Source organism: Macrobrachium nipponense, chromosome 1, assembly GCF_015104395.2.
Source record: "Macrobrachium nipponense isolate FS-2020 chromosome 1, ASM1510439v2, whole genome shotgun sequence".
NCBI lineage: Eukaryota > Metazoa > Arthropoda > Malacostraca > Decapoda > Palaemonidae > Macrobrachium > Macrobrachium nipponense.
Window position 1 is genome coordinate 108,366,346 of NC_087200.1, and position 19,444 is coordinate 108,385,789.

General features: G+C 36.5%; 1 protein-coding gene across 10 annotated transcripts in view; it reads left to right on the forward strand.

Annotated features, from left to right (window-relative positions):
* The window catches only part of LOC135219538 (serine/threonine-protein phosphatase 6 regulatory subunit 3-like), a 449,492-nt gene that overhangs the window by 407,109 nt on the left and 22,939 nt on the right, over positions 1 to 19,444 (forward strand). For 8 of the 10 annotated variants that reach the window (XM_064256386.1, XM_064256381.1, XM_064256388.1 and 5 more), the window contains 4 exons: positions 3,098 to 3,192; positions 7,018 to 7,396; positions 8,226 to 8,306; positions 19,147 to 19,301. In XM_064256386.1, coding sequence (XP_064112456.1) covers positions 3,098 to 3,192; positions 7,018 to 7,396; positions 8,226 to 8,306; positions 19,147 to 19,288 — 697 coding nt within the window. In that variant the 3' untranslated portion in view covers positions 19,289 to 19,301. Of the gene's footprint in view, positions 1 to 3,097; positions 3,193 to 7,017; positions 7,397 to 8,225; positions 8,307 to 19,146; positions 19,332 to 19,444 lie in introns of all 10 variants that reach the window. The other 2 variants (XM_064256382.1, XM_064256387.1) reach the window with 2 other exon arrangements.

Here is a 19,444-nt window from a genome sequence, read left to right on the forward strand (position 1 = left end):
CTAACTCATAGTAAGCATCATTATTATGCGCCAGATGATTTGGATGAATTTAGTTGGAAAGAGGTTCAAAGCACTTCAGTGGTCCATAAATGACTAATGGCAACTGTAGGCTAACTCAACAGTCTCAGCTCAGGACAGAGGGGAGATCAGATCATCAGTATGCCTCTTGACTTGATTGGGGAATGCATTGCCTCCACACTGAACCCCCAGTATTTGCGGATTTCTCTCTGGAATGTACCCCATTATTTGCTGAAATTTGCCTGTTCACGGTATTTTTCTATGAGAAATATCCACAAATTCCTGTTTTTTTTTTTTAACAATTTCATCATAAAGTGCACTTTTTGTGATAAAACTTAAAAAAAAAGGCATAAAATTTTTAGTGGGTTTCTCTTGAGTTTAAACTAACAAAAGAGGCAGGTTTAAGCATTTTTCTAGGGGTTTCAACTATTCGCGGCTTGTAGCTATTCAAGGGGAGTCTGGTACCCGTCCATCCCCCACGAATATAGGGGAACGCTGTATTTCTCCTATGACGTCTTTTTATTTATTTGCTCTTAAATATGCCCAAGGTTTGCTGTTGGTTTTAGTTCTTATCTTTAATGATATAATGTCAACTGTGATTGTAATTTTGCGAAGAAATGATAGAAAAAACAAGAAATATCAGCAAAAACATGTATACCTCAGTAAATCTCGTCAATAGTTGACAAAAAATAACCTCAGAATTTGTTACTGATTTTAGTTCTTATCTGTTATGATATTGTGTGAGCTTTGATTATAATTTTGCAAAATAAAATAAATTATTAGAGAAAACATGTATAACTTGGTAAAATTTATGAGTAATATCTTGTAAAAAGGGGCCCCACACGCTTTAAGTAGTCATTGTTCATACGCAGAACAAAGCTTCAGTCTTAACATTAGGATAAATCGTCTGGTGCCAGCTATAAAACTGGTTAAGAACAAGACAAAAATTTTAATGGAAGGGAACTGTAGCATCTGGCATCCAATACACAGCTGTGGTGGAAGTGAGTCAGAGACCACGCTTGAACCTCATGACGTATTCAGTCTTTCTTCAACCACCTTGGAGAGCAAGCCAGTTTTTCTTCTAAGCCCATGATTCCTTTCTCTGCTTGTACTGTGTTTTTGTGTGTTGTGTTGATTTATCATGGATTTCTTTAACCAGCCTAAGGAGTCCTGTGAGCATCAACGTATGTATTCCAGTCTTCCCGGGTTCCCGTGTTCAAGCCGTCTGGCTTCCTCAAAGACCGAGACCCCATACAACTTGCAGGAGGTGTCATTCTAATTTTTGTAATATGTATCAGCAATCCATGCCCATGATGTCGTTCCTGGCCTGTTGAGCAGTGGAAGAACTGCAAGAAGAAGGAGCATAGAAGGAAGTTGAGGCTTCCATCTTGGGAAGGGTTTCCTCCTCCCCAAGTGGCTGTTTCTGCTCCCCGTCTTCCAGGTGTATTTCTACTGCTATATCATCCATTGATGCCTTGTCTCCTTCCTTTTCTTCCATTGGTTCTAATTTGGAAGCATCAGGAGTGACTCAAGGTGATTTTATGTATAATAATGCTGTCTTTTCTCTCTTGGGGGGGTAAATTTTCCCTTAAGGGAAAGGGGAGGCAGTGCCATCTTGTTCATTCGTTTCAGGCTACATTGCACAAACAGTGTCAAACCTCCTACATGGGACCTTACTCTGTTGCTGAGTAGTCTCACTCAAGCTCCATTCAAACCTGTGCATCAATTGTCAGTCAGGGAACTGACTTTGAAAACAGTTTTCCTTTTGGCATTGCCTTCTATGAAGAGTTGGAGAGCTCCATGGTCTAGATTATAATGTAAAACATACCATGGGTTGGGGCCAGAAGCTTTTGAATATGTCCTAGAATTCATGGCTTAGACTCAAAATCCCTCAGATTTGCCTCATTTTCTATTCCTTCCCCTAAGGAGTTTGGTAACGACCCTTAGTTATTGCTCTGTCCCATCACATATTATGTTATCCAAAAAGGACTTTTCACCCAAGATATAGTTCTCTTTGACTTCCATATATGCAATGAATCTGAATATGTTACATTGTATTTAATCCTAGTGGACTGATGTTAGACACCCACATATCTATCATCTTAGAGGCTTAGGTTCTCTTCCCTGGAATCCTCATTTCTAAGAAAAATTATCAGGTGTGTCGAACCTCCAGCCGGTACATGACTCTTATACTTCCCTCCAAGTGTGAGTCTGTCCCAATGTTAAGACTGAAAGTTTGTTCCTCCTATGAACAAATGACAATTTTTTTTTTTTATTAATTAATATTTTTCATAGCTAACAAACCAGAGGCATGATTTACTGTACCATTTCTATTACAAGTTTAGTTTATTCTAAGTATGATTAGCGCTCATAACAGTAAGCAAGAGAAAACTTTGTCTTTAATCATCTTAAAAAGATTTAAAATTATTATTTCATTTGTAGGAAAGACAAAGCCCAACAGGCTATATTAAGTTCACCATGGAATGGAATTGAGTGTGTGCATATGCATGTACCCTACGAACTTTATTCTATTTATAATTTGGTGTATAAAACTAAAAAAAAATGAGAAAATGCAGTAAAAATATTAACAAGAATAATATAGCATAAAATATAAACAAAATAGTGTAAGTGTGTGTTACTGTATGTATTAGGCTTTAATGTAAACATGCCCCAGTTTCTCTCTCTCAGTACTGTATATTCATATGCTTTAATGAAATATAAATGATTGTATCATAAACGTAAAACTCCAAGACATTCACAATGCCATCGTGTGCTGCTGCCTGTTCCTGTCGCGCTCAAAATTTGAAATACATTTAATGTTGTTGTATCAGTATTGCATCATAATTTTGAAACCATCAGAACTGCTAACTCCATTGCAAACTTGATTTATCAAAAAATGAAAAAAAAAATGAGTAAAATAACTTTCCTACTTAAAGCTAGTTACATGCAACATACAACTATGAAAGATAATGACTTTTTTTTTAATTCTTTACCAAAATAACTTGGAACACTAGACATAGTACGTATTGTACTTCTTCCATTATTATATGCTATTGTTAGATTTTTCCTTTATTTTTAGTTCAAAAGACAAAGAGGCTGGTTCAAGCTCTGACGAGGAGGAAGAGGAGGAGACACCCACATTCAGATCCTCTGAAACGAAGATGGATGTAGATGGTATGTGTTGGAGCTTCTTGAGTTACATGGAGTTATGTTAAATTAATTTCTACAAAAATTATAGGCAAATTTAACACAGTAAGGTGAACTTTTTTATTTTATTATTACAAAATCATAATTTTCAAGCATGAAATTCATTTTTATACAGACCTATTACTTATAATTACAGCAGACCCCATCCTATTTGTAGTTCTGGATCCACGGCTTCACCTATCCACTTATTTTTCTGTAACACATATATCCACATTATTGGTGGAAAGTTTGCCTATTCACGGAACTTTTCATAGAGAAATATTCATTAATTACTGTATTTCAGTGCATAGGAAATGTCACTGGGCGACCAGATAGATTTGTAATATGAGGAATACTACATATAATATTTTTGCTGAGCAACATAGGTGCGAGGCAAATCTTTGAGTAGGATTTGAAGGCAATAGCAGCCATTTCCATTATCAAAATTACAACTGTAGATACTCAAAATTTAAATAAAAATGGACATCAAATGCTACTGCATGGGTAACTTTTCCGTTTCTTAGTAATTCCTGTCAATTTTGGGGATTTATCTGGTCACTCAGTAATAAAAAATTCTTCCTACTAGGTGACAATTTTTCTTCACTAAAGGGTTGGCCAGTTATAATGTTGAAATATGCACTGTTGTATTTTCATGCTATATTTAGTTATAATGTTAAAATATGCACTGCTATATTTTCATATTTTCATGACAAAACTAAAATACTCAGGCATAAGCATTTTTAGAGGGGGTTTGTAGGTGTTTGAACTATCAAAATATGTAGTTTACAAGTGTATTTAGAAGGGTGTCAAGTATTCGCAGCTTTTAGCTATTTGTCGGGGGTTGTGGTAAGCATCCCCCGCAAATCCCATTGGTCGACTATATCCCTTTTTGTCTGGTTTAAAGGAAGTCCAGGTTGCAATAGCCTATGTAAGTAATGCCTTGGCTATAAATTTTTTACAACTTGCATTGCAACTGCCTTCCAGGAAAAAGACATATGTGTGGGTGGGTGAGAGTAGCAAACTGTTCATTTTTGTACTTTGCTTGAAATAACGTTAATCATTTACAGTAAAGTACTTGAAAACCAGACTTCCTTTCACTGGTTCCTGTAAATCTTCTAAAGAGCATGCTTGGTGAGACCATTGTCAGCCCTACCTTTGGTGGAATAGTCACCCATGGATGGCTGAATGGCATCTGTATATTGGACAGCTGGTAATGTTGTTCGCCCAGAAGCAGACCCACCAGTTCAAGTAACTCCTTACCCCAGTCTTTGTATTTTTATTGAAAAGCAGGAAGACAGTGGGGTTGGGAGGAGGGAACTCAAAATATAAGAAGAGCGTATGTAAAAAATTAAGTATTTTTGAAAAGATAACATTTTTTATCACAACCCATTATTTTTAATGTGCTTAAATTCCATGTAGATAGGGTGGATTAAGTTGAAGTCCCAAGCATGATTGAAAAGGAAAATCTTAATTTCTCCAAGATCATGACTATTAGGGAGGAGTGATGAAAAGACAAATACCCTGGCATGCACAGTAACTTCAGGAAGTTGGTGAATGAAGTAGATGGGGAATGTTGCAGATGTCATCCTCATGCTGACAAAGAGGGCAAAACTTGACTTCAAAGTATGGCACAAGTTCTAATACTAACCCAAATGGAGCTACATTGTAGAGATGTCTTTTATATTTCTCTTTACCTTTTCTTCCTAATGAGCACCATATTCTTTGGAAGATTGAATTTCAAGTCAGTGACCCTTGTGTGCTTGTTCCATATAAATAGTGTTCATATTCTGAATAATTGATATATGGGTTAGTGGATGGTTAAAAAGGTGGTGTTCTGTTGCTACTGCAGGACCTATCAAGAGTTAATATAGCCAACTGATGTATTGTATCCATAAATAAGTAAAGATTTGCAAAACTATTGTGAAGGTGCCTGCCGCTAACACTGCATTGCCATCAAGATTTGTCCTAAAAACCCAAGACACTGAAAAAGCTGATCTAGTAGACAAAAAATTAACTTGAAACAAATTCGAAGTCTCTAGCACAATATTTAAATTTATGGTGAATTTTTAAAAAATACTTTTCTTCCCTCTGCGCACGGATTCTCTGCTGCAAATCTCCGAAATGCGTATGTCGCATTCTTGAAATATTTGCTCTGTTTCATATTAGGCGTTTCATAGAGTTTTATATATGAATATATGAAAATGTGTGCAATTTCATGTAGAATACAACACAAAATTATTGAAGGTTGTAGCTTTTCTCATTTTTGAAATATTTGCATATAAAAAAAATATATAAAAAAAATTTGACATTCGGTGAACTTTAACTCGTCCGAATGGTCGAAAACTGCAATTGTAATCTAAAACTCTTACAGTGTAGTAATATTCAGTCATTTATCTTCATTTTGAAACAAATTGGAAGTCTCTAGAACAATATTTAGATTTATGGTGAATTTTTGAAGGAAAAAAAATGTCTATGTCATCGCGTTACGAATTCATGCATCATTTTGTGATAATATTTTCTCTGTGTTGCTTTGACTGTTTTAAAATGGGTTATATACCAAAATGATTGCAATTTTGTGTACAATACAACGAAAAAAAAATTAACTCGTTACCTCTAACCGTTTTGCGCGATTTGAATAGAATTATATATGAAATTTTGTTTTCGTGCTATCATATATCGCATTATTTTTATATGATAATGATATTTTTTTCATTTCTGATGGTTGCATACTAAACTTCAGGCAATGACAAAAAAAAAAGGAGTCAAGAATGAACTCTTATTCATGAAAACTAAGCGCGCTGTGATTTTTTGAAAAAAATATTTTTTTCCGCTTCGGCGCTCACTCTGAGACCCCCTCGGCATACGGGAGACGATTTTTATTATACCTTTTCGGCATTTAAGGGTTAATACCTCCTCCTGGAGGCGGAGCTTCATTATCAATAGAAGCTGAGTAAGTCTGGTCTGAGGTCACATGTCAAAAGATTTTATGGCGGTCTTAAGATTTTAATTGCGACGGTGTTATGGCCCAACGTCCTGTGATTAACGTTTTGTTACATCTAGGCTTGTTGATCAAATTCTGACTCACACACCAAAGCTCAATTCTCTCTCTCTCTTTCTCTTTCACTCTCATGTTATTTTCTCTGTACATACTCTGATTATTCTCTCTCCTTCTCTTTCTCGTTATTTCTCTGTACTTAGATTATTCTCTCTCTTTCTATTTTTACGCTACCCTGTCTACTATTGTTTCTTATAGCTATCATTACATTACCAACATGACGTATGTTTTCAAAAAAATGTTTGTGTTGTATAAATGTGGAATCTGATTCAAATTGTGATAAAAATTCTATTTAACATTTGTCTGGTCCATAGAAGTCTAAAAACCAAAGCAATAATTTGTTGAGCTTAGGAAAGTATGTGTAGCCAATATAAACGGTTGAACATACTTAACAACATTGGTAAAGAATATGCTCATGGATTTACAAACACCAATCACTGAAAGTCTTTAAGTAGACTTCACTGAACTTTCTTCAGAACTTGGGAAAGATAAGTTAACTAAATTATGGTCCCCAAAACTAATGTCTTAAAAGTTCTTTTGTATGCAACTCAAAGTTTATTGCAAGATCTTTTCTAATAAAACATGCTAGCAGTCAGTGTATAAAATATTCAGAATATTAAGGTACAACAGCATTTGTAGAATAATTAGTTTGGTTTCAGTAGAGAAGTTTGGACAAATTGAGGCATATGGCTTTTATTAGGGTGAGCTTTTTTAGAAAAAATATAAAATGAGGTGTACTCAGGTGTTTTTTTTTTCAGACTGGGCTGAAGTGTTTGATCGGCGGTCATCTTTAGAGAAGGGTGATTCAGATGAGCCTGTTAACCCTTGGCAGTCAGCACCTGTTGCTGACACATCAGATAATACTGGCTGGGCTGATTTTGGTGCCTTTCCATCAGGTGCTGGTGACAATGCTTTTGCCAATCCATTCCAGAAAGCTGAAAAGAATACATTTTCAGCAGACTTCAGTTCCAGTTTTGGAATTGCTTCTCAGGAAAATAGCTCAAATGCTGTCTTTGGTGACACAACTTCCAGCCATGAGAGTTTTAAAGCAGATTTCTCCAGTGTCAATTTTGGTCAGTTTGGAACTAACTGTGATGAATCTAAAGGTGTCACTGATGGTGTTGATTTGCCTAACAGGTGAGATCATTTTTATTCTTTTTTAAATATTTCTGTAATTATATAATTCTCCAGGTGTTTGATTGCCAAGCTACTCTGTCTGTTTGTGTTTTATGAAGAGGAGAGAACTGCATGTTCAGAAATTTATACAAATGAAACAAATAAGTCTGTGAAATCTATGTGTGAGTTGGTCAGAAGATATGTACCAGCTCAGACTGTGCTCCATCATATTCTGGGTTTAAGTGCAGTTTTATGGTGTGGATGATGTTTTTGTGCTCTTTGGAATTGCATGCCCTAAGGTCATATCTTAACAGTAACTGTTTGTGTGAGTAACGTGTATGATTTATTTTCTCATTGTTTTATAGTATGTAGTAGAAATGTATTTGCATGTATGAGATGCTTATATCCTGCTCTTCTTCTTAAGTGGAAAGACTAGCAGTTACTTATGTAAATTTTATATGTAGTTTATATTTTATTGTAGCTATATTTGGTTTTCATGTCTTGGCACTTTTTTTTCAACAATGTACTTTTCATGTAACTTTTATGCTAAGGCATAAGAGTACTATGGAAATAGCTCAAGAAGAAACATGTATGAGTGCGTGGATACAAACTGTAATTGTGATTTCTTCCTCCAGCATGTTTGGAAGTATGTTTTCTTGTTTTATAATCCAATTTGTTTGCTATGTATTTTAAGCTCACTGGTTAGCAGGACTGTTGGTTTGAATACTTAATTTTGTGTTAAAATTTCCTGTTTTACTTTATACTGCCATTTTTATTAACACCATAAATTACTGATTTATGTCATGACTGTACATGTTGTAACACTTATGCATGGCTTTGATATATGCAGTGAAAAACCCCCAGCCGAATCTAATGACCAAGAGGAGTCTTCGGAGCCAGGAAAAGATGAAGATCTTATGGACAATTTCAAGTAAGTTTGTGTGTAAATTTTTGGGCTTTAAGAACCATAATAGATACAGTTGCCATCTGTCTGAAATGGGCATGTGACTAATTAGTTTCTGTTCGTTGCAGATTCTTTAAAGTTAGCACTTCATGAGTGACTTGTTTTTAGTTGCCAGTAATAGACAATTTTAGTTACGTATTTGGAAGGGCATTAAATAGGCTTTGCAACATGTAGTCATTGGAAATAATGTACAGTATACTTTAATAGTTATGGTACATAGTTTTAAGGACAATAGCAGTGCATATTTTCAAGTACATGGGAAAAGGGTATTAAAGTTCAGTCTAAAGCAAGTGGCCTATTCTATTTTGTGAATATCTCAGTATTGTGGTAATGTTGCTTTGGATCTAAAAGATTTTCATAAATGTAGATTTTTTGTAAGCATACAAGATGATTTCACTAAGAGTGATAAAATTAAATGCTGCTGTGGTCATAAGAAGCGTGATAAGCTTTGATAAGTTATGGGATGTACGCTAATAGTGCTCAAACTTATGCGAGGTTAGCTTCCTGACCCCTCGCACAACAGGAATTTTTGCACAAGTTTGGCACTGCCTCTAAAAATGGTAATAAATACTTACTTCTAAAGTTTGAACACTAAATATGACCCTGATCATGCTCCTTAAGTGCAACTACCCTTAAAGAGAGAGAGAGAGAGAGAGAGAGAGAGAGAGAGAGAGAGAGAGAGAGAGAGAGAGAGAGAGAGAGAGAGACCCCTTCTGTCACATTACTTGACATTTTTGACATCTGTGGGCTTCATGCTTCTTGTGGAGTTAAAAAAGAAAGATTTGGGGAAAGGATTTTTCATAGCATTTTGTAATTACAGTTATAATATTATTAATATTTGAAAATAATAAACATACAAGTCCCATAAAATGGAACGTTTATTTGTTTAAATTACTATCACATAAATTTTTAAATTACAATTATATTATTACAGTGGAACCTCGGTTTTTGTACGTAATCCATTCTGGAATGTTCCACGAAAACTGAAACATATGTAAACCAAAACAATAATTCCCACAAGGAATAATGTAAATAGAATTAATGCATTCCAGACCCCCAAATATTAACAAAAAGTACATTTTACAGGGAATAAACACAGTTTTAAACACAGAAAAGAATTAGAAATAAATATAAATAAATAGTGAAATGAATAATGAACATTTAACATCACTTACATTTATGGAAGACACTTGTTAGGTATGGAGGAAGACAGAGAGGATGGGAGAGGGAGGAGGGGAGGTTACTGTTTGGAGGGGAATTCCCCTCCAGAAGGACTTCAGGTATCTTGAACGCTCCTGGGGTTACTTCTCTACGTCTTTTAGTGGCACTGTCACTGAACCTTGTTTTGTCACATAACAAATGTTTTATATTTTTTCTGGTAGATATCTTATTAAGAAAATTCAAAATGGCATCTGGTGGCTATCAGAAAACCTAAATCTAACTGTATTCATGCTTCTGATTGATACAGAGACTTGAATTTGGCAGCATAATGTATGCTTTGGTAGTCAAGAAATACAATCGTGGACTCCAAATTATCATATTTTCATTATTTTCAGACTATATTATTATTATTGTGTATGAGGCCAGATATCACAAATCTTTGTCAAATATAAAGCCAATATTTCTCAAAATCTCATATGAGGTCAAAGATAAAGATACATATCAACATTATATTATACAACTGTTCATATATTAAATTAAATTCAATAAAATACAATACAGTACTATGAATATACAGGCAGTCCCCGGGTTACGACGGGGGTTCCGTTCTTGAGACGCGTCGTAAGCCGAAAATTGTCGTAAGCCGGAACATCGTCAAAAATCCTAAGAAAACCTTACTTTTAATGCTTTGGGTGCATTGAAAACTATGTAAACTGCATTCTTATGGCATTTTTCATAAAAAAAAACTTCAAATATTGATTATTTTGCATTTTTGGTGTCATATTTCATCTGCCAGATAAGCGTTGTAGGCGTCGTAACCCTGGAACATGCGTTGTAACCCTGGAACATGCGTCATAACCCTGGAAATAATGTCTGATGAATATAATTGAAAAGCGTCGTAACCTCGGAACGTCGTAAGCCGAGACCATCGTAACCCGGGGACTGCCTGTACAGGGATAATTCTACAATTTTATTTCTCGTCACTATTAGATGAATCCACCTCAACTTTGCCTACACCTTCGACATATTCATCATAATTTTCTTCCCTGGAAGAAGAAATTGAGCGAGGATTTTTACATTCCCTCAGCAATAGCAGGCAAAAAAGTTAGAACATCAAATACAAACACTGGAGCAGCTACACCATGCCGTGGAACAATAGTGTAATGATGCGCATCAACATTTAAACATTTTTACCCTGATAGAGGAATAGATGATACATATGATGGCATGGCAGTTGGTTTCAGTTTGTTTGTGTCAGTGTTTATGTGCCACCCGTAATGCACAGGATCAAGTACAGGTGGATCAGCTTCAAAGGCACATTTCCAAATTGCATTTTGCAGGTGGGCTCTATACACATGCTGTTCAAAAGCTTCTGTAGTAGGAGGAAGTATCCTTAGATTTGGAGCAGAATTGAGCTTGTAATTGGCCATCTTGTTTCTCCAAAATCCATAACATGGTGCTATGAATGCTGTGGATTGAGACTTGACCTTCAGAACTGTTCTCTTTTCCAATTCCCCACAAAAAAGACACACTGTCACATCCTGAAAACACGAGCAGCTCAAACATTGTCTGAAGATATTATCGAGCTTCTTATCTGTGCCTTTATGTCTACACTTTTTCTTCCCGAACTTGAACCAGTCATAACCAGATTGCATGTGAGCTTTGTTTCATAGTGGTGAAGTAGCAAAACAAACACTTCACTGTCACCAGCAATGACACGAGAACTAGCCAGATGAATGACCTGCTGAATGATGACCATGTCTGCTTCCTTGTGTGTTGTACGAAGATCAGGTCTCTTTCTTAAGCTTTATAGATCTCTGTAATGTATTATCTTTATGATATTTACAGTCTTTTGTTTGATGTTTTTAAGGTCATCCCAACAAGCTTGCACTAAACACGCGCTGCAAAGGTGGTTATATACTGCGTTAAAAAAATCCCTAATGAGCTTGTGCTAAACATGCCGCAAATTTGGATACATGGATACATATCGGGTTAAAACCCTTGGCGGTCACTATCTAGGAAAGATTAATGTGACTTTTTATAACTGATTTTTTTTTTACCTGGCGCCTAGTCAACATTGTCACTGGAAGGTTATCTGTTAATGTTGATAACTGTCCAACTTGGAGAAGAGTTGAAGAGGAATTATGAAGAAGGGTGGCCTCAAAGTTTTCACAATTCACTCACAAAGTCAGTGGTAACTGTGTCTGTATCTAGGAAGAAGGTCAGTGTTGATGTTAAAGTATATAACACATCACTGATCTACTCCAGGGTACTATGTTTACAGAAAATTTGAGACATTAATATGAAGTATGCTCTGGGACATGAGCTTGCGAGCTTGCCAGTGTTCCAGCATCAATATTTGATGAATCTAGTGAAATGTGTCTCTTAAAATCTAAATCTGCAATGAAGACAAAACTTCAAGTTAAGCTCACAGATCGTAAATCTGTTCCTCCAGATACAATAGTTCTAGATGGATGTGCTAGTTTGTGGATAGTCTACTGGCCTTCCCATGGACTTGTTCATGACTACATAAAAATTATTATAGAGTACATAATGTGGTACTATAGTAGATTCACATCAACCGTGCATTTGATGTCTAGGCCTGTCCCTTACAACGCTCCTGATTGGCTGTTGATAAGCCAATCACAGGGCTGGAAACTCTCAGTCTTTCTCAAGAGTTCACATAGGCAGGATGTTTGTTCTACCTCTCTTGAGGGATACGTCTTATCACATATAATGTACTATATCATTACAACACAAAATGTGGCCACACCACCAGTAAAGATACACCATTGAGAATGATGTGATTTTGCTCTACAATTTCCACTGCAGTTGACACTGTTGTCCAAAGAGCAACTAATAAAAATTATTTGGTTGTGCAGTAGAACAATTTTATTTTCCTAAAGCTCAGGAAACTTTATTGACAAACTGAAAAATATATTCATTCCTCAAGTTTTTCAGACTGTTTTTAAAAGAAAAAAGCCACACTTTCCAAAAGCTGATTGGAAATTATATCTTCTTCCCAGCTTTATCCCTATTTGGGGTCACCGTTTCTAATGAGTCTCTTCCATTTACCTCTGTCCCGTGTCATTTCCTCCCATACTCCCTTCTCCCTCATATCATCTCTAATGCAATCTCTCCACCTGGTCTTAGGTCTTCCTCTCCTTCGTGTTCCATCCACCTCCACGTCCATCACTTCTCTTTTCATGTGTTGCTCTTCTCTTCTCATCAGGTGGCCATACCATCTTAACCTTGCCTCTTGCACTTTCTTTGATGCATCAGTGACTTTTACTGTAATATGTTCATTTCTAACCCTGTCCTTTTTGGTTACTCCACTCATCCACATAAGCATCCTCATCTCAGTTACGTTCAACTTTTTTAAAAATACTTTTTTTTTACATCTGCGCGTTACGTATTCATGCATCATATTGTGATAATATTTTTGCTGTGTTGCTTTGATCGTTTTACAATTTGTTAAATACCAAATTCATCGCAATTTAGTGTACAGTACAACAACAAAAATTAACTCATTAGCTTTGACAGTTTTGCTCACAGCGCGATTTGTATACAATTATATATGAAATTTTTTGCGCTGTCATATATTCAAATATTTATACTAGATGACAATGATATTTTTTTTTCATTTCTGATGGTTGCATACTAAACTTCAGGCAATGACAAAAGAAGGAGCCAAAAATGAACTCTTAATTTTGAAAACTAAGTGTGCTGTGATTTTTGTTAAAAAACTTTTTCCGCTTTGGCGCTCACTCCCGAACGCCACCGGCATACAGGAGACACTTTCAGAAATACCAGCTCGGCGTTTAATGGTCAATAGGAAGACAATCACACTCATCAAGTAGGAGATACAGCATGCAGAAAAAGCAACATGTGCAATAAATTATTAGTGTTAAAAATGGTCACCATTGCTGTAGAAATACTCTACACTACTATGCAGTAAGGTCTACCAGAAGTGTAAAAGAGACAGTAGATAAGTAAAAGAGTTACTGGAGGTTTCAGGTGTCATGACTACTTGAGTTATTTGCACTGAAGACAAGGGATGAATCCTAATCTTGGAGGCTATGTGTCTGTTGTTCCCAGTGGTACTATGCTTTGAGAGATCTAGCAGAGATTTCTGGAAATTTACAAAAGTTATGCCAGTCTATTAGTAGACTTTCTAACATTTGTGAAATAATTATCTTACTAGGGTAGCGTTTTCAAGCATTGTCCACAAGTCCAGATAAGGACTTTCTTGTAATTAACCCTTCAGTGCCTAGCCACTGTTTACCAAAGTGTCTCAAGTACACCGGCAGAGTGGAAAAAAAAGTTTTTTTCAAAAAATCACAGCACACCTATTTTTTAAGATTAAGAGTTAATTTTTGGCTCCTTTTTTGTCATTGCCTAAAGTTTAGTATGCAACTATCAGAAATGAAAAAAAATATTATCATATATAAATACAGTAATACTTTGGGTTACGAACCGATTAGTATACGAATTTTTTAACTTACGAAGTGACGCCCTCATTCTGGAATACGAATTTCACTTGGAATACGAATGCGCGAATTTCCATCATGGGAGGCCGCCTGCTTTGTTTACATCGGACATCGGATGAGCGTGGGATCTGCGAACGCATTTTTTTCGGCCAAAACTTAACGAGGGTCACGTGACTTCCTCCCACGCATCCCTTGACCCTTTTTAAACCATAACTCTTTCACTATCTCGCTGGCGGTAAGATTGAACGCATCTGTCCGTGATACGCTCTCAAATTTGCTTAGTGATTTGCGCACGTGTTGTGTTTCCGTGATAGTGCTTATACATTACTATTACCCAAATACTAAAGACAATGGCTCCCAAGATGATGAAGGCAAGCAGCAAGAAGGAAAGCATAAGAAAGAAGGAGATGATTACAGTCGAAATGAAGAAGGAAATTATCCAAATGCATGATAAAGGCGAGCGCGTGAAAGACATTGCAGCATTCTTCAAGCGGTCGCAATCAACGATCTGCACTATTTTGAAGAAAAAGGAAGAAATTAAAGCCAGTAAAGCATCAAAAGGTGTCACAGTATTGACGAAACAACGGCCTTATATTCTCGACGATGTAGAAAATTTGCTCATGGTTTGGATAAACGAGAAGCAGCTGGCAGGAGATTCCGTAAGTGAGAGCATCATTTGCGAAAAGGCTCGTAAGATCTACGAAGATTTGAGTAAAAATGAGCCAGGCACATCAGCGGACAGTGAAAAAGACAGTTTTAAGGCGAGCCGTGGCTGGTTCGAGAATTTTAAGAGAAGGACTGGCATCCACAGTGTTGTTCGCCATGGTGAGGCTGCAAGCTCAGATACGAAGGCGGCAGAGGCTTACGTAAAAAAGTTTAAAAGGCTCATGGATTCCGAGAAATACCTCCCCCAACAAGTCTTCAATTGCGACGAGAAAGGGTTATTCTGGAAGAAGATGCCCAGGAGGACGTTCATTACGGCAGAAGAGAAGGCACTTCCCGGTCACAAGCCCATGAAAGACCGTCTGACCCTACTGTTTTGTCCCAATGCAAGCGGGGATTGCAAGGTTAAGCCTCTCCTCGTGTATCACTCGGAGAATCCACGTGCCTTTAAGAAAAACAACGTGCAGAAGAAGCTGTTGCACGTTATGTGGCGGACTAATACCAAGGCTTGGGTGATGAGGATCTTGTTCGTCGAGTGGATGAACGAGGTTTTTGGTCCCTAGGTGAAGAAGTATCTCCGGGAGAAGGACCTCCCATTCAAAGCCTTACTTGTTATGGACAATGCTCCTGCCCATCCTCCATCCGTTGAAGAGGACTTACTGGACGAATTCAAGTTCATTAAAGTCAAGTTCTTGCCCACCAACACCACTCCAATACTCCAGCCCATGGACCAGCAAGTTATCGCCAATTTCAAGAAATTGTATACGAAGGCTATGTTCCAGCGCTGCTTTGAGATGACGGAAGGCACCAACCTTACCCTCAGAGAGTTTTGGAAGGATCACTACTCTGTTTACAACTGCCTCAATCTGATTGACAAAGCCTGGCAGGGAATCACCAGGAGAACCCTCAATTCTGCATGGAAGAAACTGTGGCCCGACTGCGTTGCTGAACGAGATTTTGAGGGGTTCGAACCCGTCGAGGAGGGGCCAGTTGAAGAGGAGATTGTATCCTTTCGCAAGTCCTTTGGGGCTGGAGGTTGACACGGACGACATCGAGGACCTCCTGACTGAGCATGGGCAGCAGCTGGCGACTGACGAGCTGTTGGAGCTACACAAGGAGCAATAGAGACAGGTAACGGAGGAGATCTCATCTGAGGAGGAGGGGGAAGACGCTGCACAGTCGCTTCCTTCGAGCGAGATCAAGGATTTTTTGAAACACTGGGAAATTGTGAAAAGTTTTATCGAGAAAAATCACCCGAATAAGGCTGCGTCAGGGCGTGCAACAAATTTGTTTATCGATAATGGGGTGGGTCATTTCTATAAAATTTTAAAGAACAGGCAAAAGCAAGCCTCCTTAGAAAAATATTTTTTCAAAATTGTGAAAGACGACACAGTGTCGTGTAAGCGTAAAATTAGTGATCGTAGTGAACGGTGCTCTCTAGAGAAAGAACCAGAAAGTCTTCCAGAAGTGTTCACGGAGGGAGATTTCCCCCCCAAGCCCTAACCCTCTCCTCCTCACCCTTCCCCTCCTCCCGTCTCCGTCAAGCCAGCAGCCACACTCGCCAAAGGTAAAGTTCAGGTTTTACTGTGCATGCATATTAAATCTAGTGTTTATATTTAATTTCATTCTTCAATTTTATAATTTTATGTAATTCCTACACAAATTTTCAACCTTAGTGAACAAAAATAAATGGAAAAATATGAATTGAAATGGTCATTCATGGTCGGGTGGAACGCATTATTTGCTTTTTATAACATTCTTATGGGAAAATCCATTTAGGTTACGAATTTTTTTGGTTACGAAGCGGGTTCTGGAACGGATTAAATTCATAACCCAAGGTATTACTGTATTGGAATATTTGACCGCAAAAAAAATTTCATATATAATTGTATAAAATCGCGCTGTGAGCAAAACGGTTAAAGCTAATAAGTTGATTTTCTTCATTGTAATGTACATTAAATTGTGATGATTTTGGTATATAACAAATTGTAAAATGATCAAAGCAACACAGAGAAAATATTATCACAAAATGATGCATGAATTCATAACGTGCGGACCTAAAAAAACTTTTTTTTTTTTTTTCAAAAATTCACCATAAATCGAAATATTGTGCTGGAGACTTCCCGTTTGTTGCAAAATGAAGGTAATTTTATTGATTGAATATTACTAGACTGTGCGTGTTTTAGCTTACAATTGCAGTTTTTTACCGTTTCGGTCAAGTTAAAGTTGACTGTAGGTCGAATTTTTTTCTATTTATCGTTATTTATATGAAAATATTTCAGAACTGATAAAAGCTATAACCATGGGTTGTTTTTTTGTTGTATTCTACATGAAATTGCACACATTTTCATATATAAAACTCTATGTAACGGCTAATATAAAACGGTGCAAAAATTACGACAAGGTGACTAAAGAATTTCTGAGATTTTCGGCAGCGTTACCGTGCACGGACGTAAGAAAAAAGTTTTTCTCAAAAATTCACCATAAATTGAAATATTGTCCAAGAGACTTCCAATTTGTTGCAAAATGAAGACAAATGATTGAATATTACTAGAATGTAAGAGGTTTAGCTTACAATTGCGTTTTTAAACCATTTCGGTCGAGTCAAAGTTGACTGAAGGTTGAAATTTTGGCACATCGGGATTTATATGAAAATATTTCAAAACTGATAAAAGCTACAACCATGAGTTATTTTTTGTTGTATTCTACATGAAATTGCGCATATTTTCATGTATAAAACTTTATGTAACGGCTAATATAAAACGGTGCAAACATTACGACAATCCGACGAAAGAATTTCTGAGATTTCTGAGATGTTGCAAAATGAAGGTAAATGATTGAATATTATGAGAATGTAAGAGTTTTAGCTTACAGTTGCGTTTTTCAACCATTCCAGTTGAGTCCAAGTTGACTGAAGGTTGAAATTTTGGCACTTATCGTTATTTATATGAAAATATTTCAAAACTGATAAAAGCTACAACCATGAGTTGTTTTTTGTTGTATTCTACATGAAGTTGCACACATTTTCATATATAAAATTCTATGTAATGGCTAATATAAAACAGTGCAAAAATTACGACGAAGTGACGAAAGAATTTCTGAGATGCGTCTCTGATGCTTTTTAGTGCGTGAAGAAAGAAATTTGTGCATGCTCAGCTGGGGTAACGCTTGTAAACAATACAACAGCATGATCCATGTACAGTACGTCCGTTTAGCACCCGACAGACAATTTTAGTTGATGTGTAATACGTCCAATAGGTCTTTAGGGGTTAATATTGATATTGAACTATTTGCCACAGACTTTGAAACAATTGATAACATATAACCAAAAATTAATATAGAAGAGCTAGGTATGTTTTATATACATACAATAGTTCAGCCCCTGGAAGTTTGGAATCTATACAAGTATAAAAACAGCTAGTACCTGTAGGAAAGCTATACTTAATACAATCGGTCATAGCCGCCGACTCATAGGACCTCTGGCTGAATATGCAAGTCTGCATTTATAGAAGTATAAAAGTAAATAAGTCATGGACACAAATTGATGAAAGATACGGGGTCACAGCAATTCAGTTAAATTTTTAACAAGGAATTATATTAGTGAAAATTTAAGTTATCTGAACTCCTAGTACATTAAAAGTTACTTATCAGATTAAAAGATACTCATCAGACAAGCCATGTGAAAATGTAGATATGTTTTATTAACTATCAGTGATCTTTAACAGCACCAGTCATTACATGTAACTTCTTATTCATGGTACATCAAATTAACAGTAGAGGCATATTTTAATGATGAAGTAAAATAAGAGTAAAGTAATATAGGATAATTTGCAACAAAAATATGTGAAAACTGTGCTGCTGTTGTGCAGGTACACTATTCAAGTTGTTGCTTGCAGTATCTATTTCTAATGAAGGATATTGCAGGTCCTGGTCTCAAATCTTGCCGATCTTTTCGAGGCTCAGTGCCAATGATAGTGGTGGTGATGGTTGGGCAGGCAGAGGCATGTAGTTTCCTTTAATATATGAACAGGTGACTTTAGTGCTACTATTTAGTGCCTCCTTACTAGATTCGGAAAGAGAGGAGGCTCACCAATTTAAACTTATTTTGATGAAAGTAATCTTGACAGTTTGTGTTTTAAATACTTAAAAAATATAACTAATTATATTACTTTCCAGTCAATGTCATTCACTCCTACTAATGCTCCTACTGATCTGTTTAACTTATTATGTTACTACCTGTGAATATAATTTTGGTCTCTGACAAGACCTGATCTATGGTCTATGCCTAATCACATTGTCCATATGTAAAGATGAAGAGTGTGTTTGTGCAGTTACAAGAAAAGAAATAATTTTCTTAGTAGCTGAATATTTCTGTGAGGTGCCCAATAAATAGATTACAGTAAACTTCCCATTCTACTGATTCATATTTGATTATGTAATTTGAGTTTTCCATAATTCTGTTGCATGAGACTTCAGTATAATTTTTCTTACAGCTTTCTCTCATCCCGCGGCCTTCTGAAGGGTAGTAGTGAAGGTGAAGATGCTCAGAAGAGTGGTGATGCTGGGCTTAGTCAGGGTGATGCTGACATGGAAAGTCAGCAGAATTCTGATGCATCTGCACAGCCCAAAAGCTAGTCACTTTTGAAAGGTACTTATGGTGGATTCTGTCATTTTATTAGTGAGTACATTGTCATTATTTTTGTTATTTAATGTTATTAACCTTTTCTTGTAATGTAATGATTGAGTTTATCATCAATTAGTAAATATGTAATCCTGTTAACCCTCTTACGC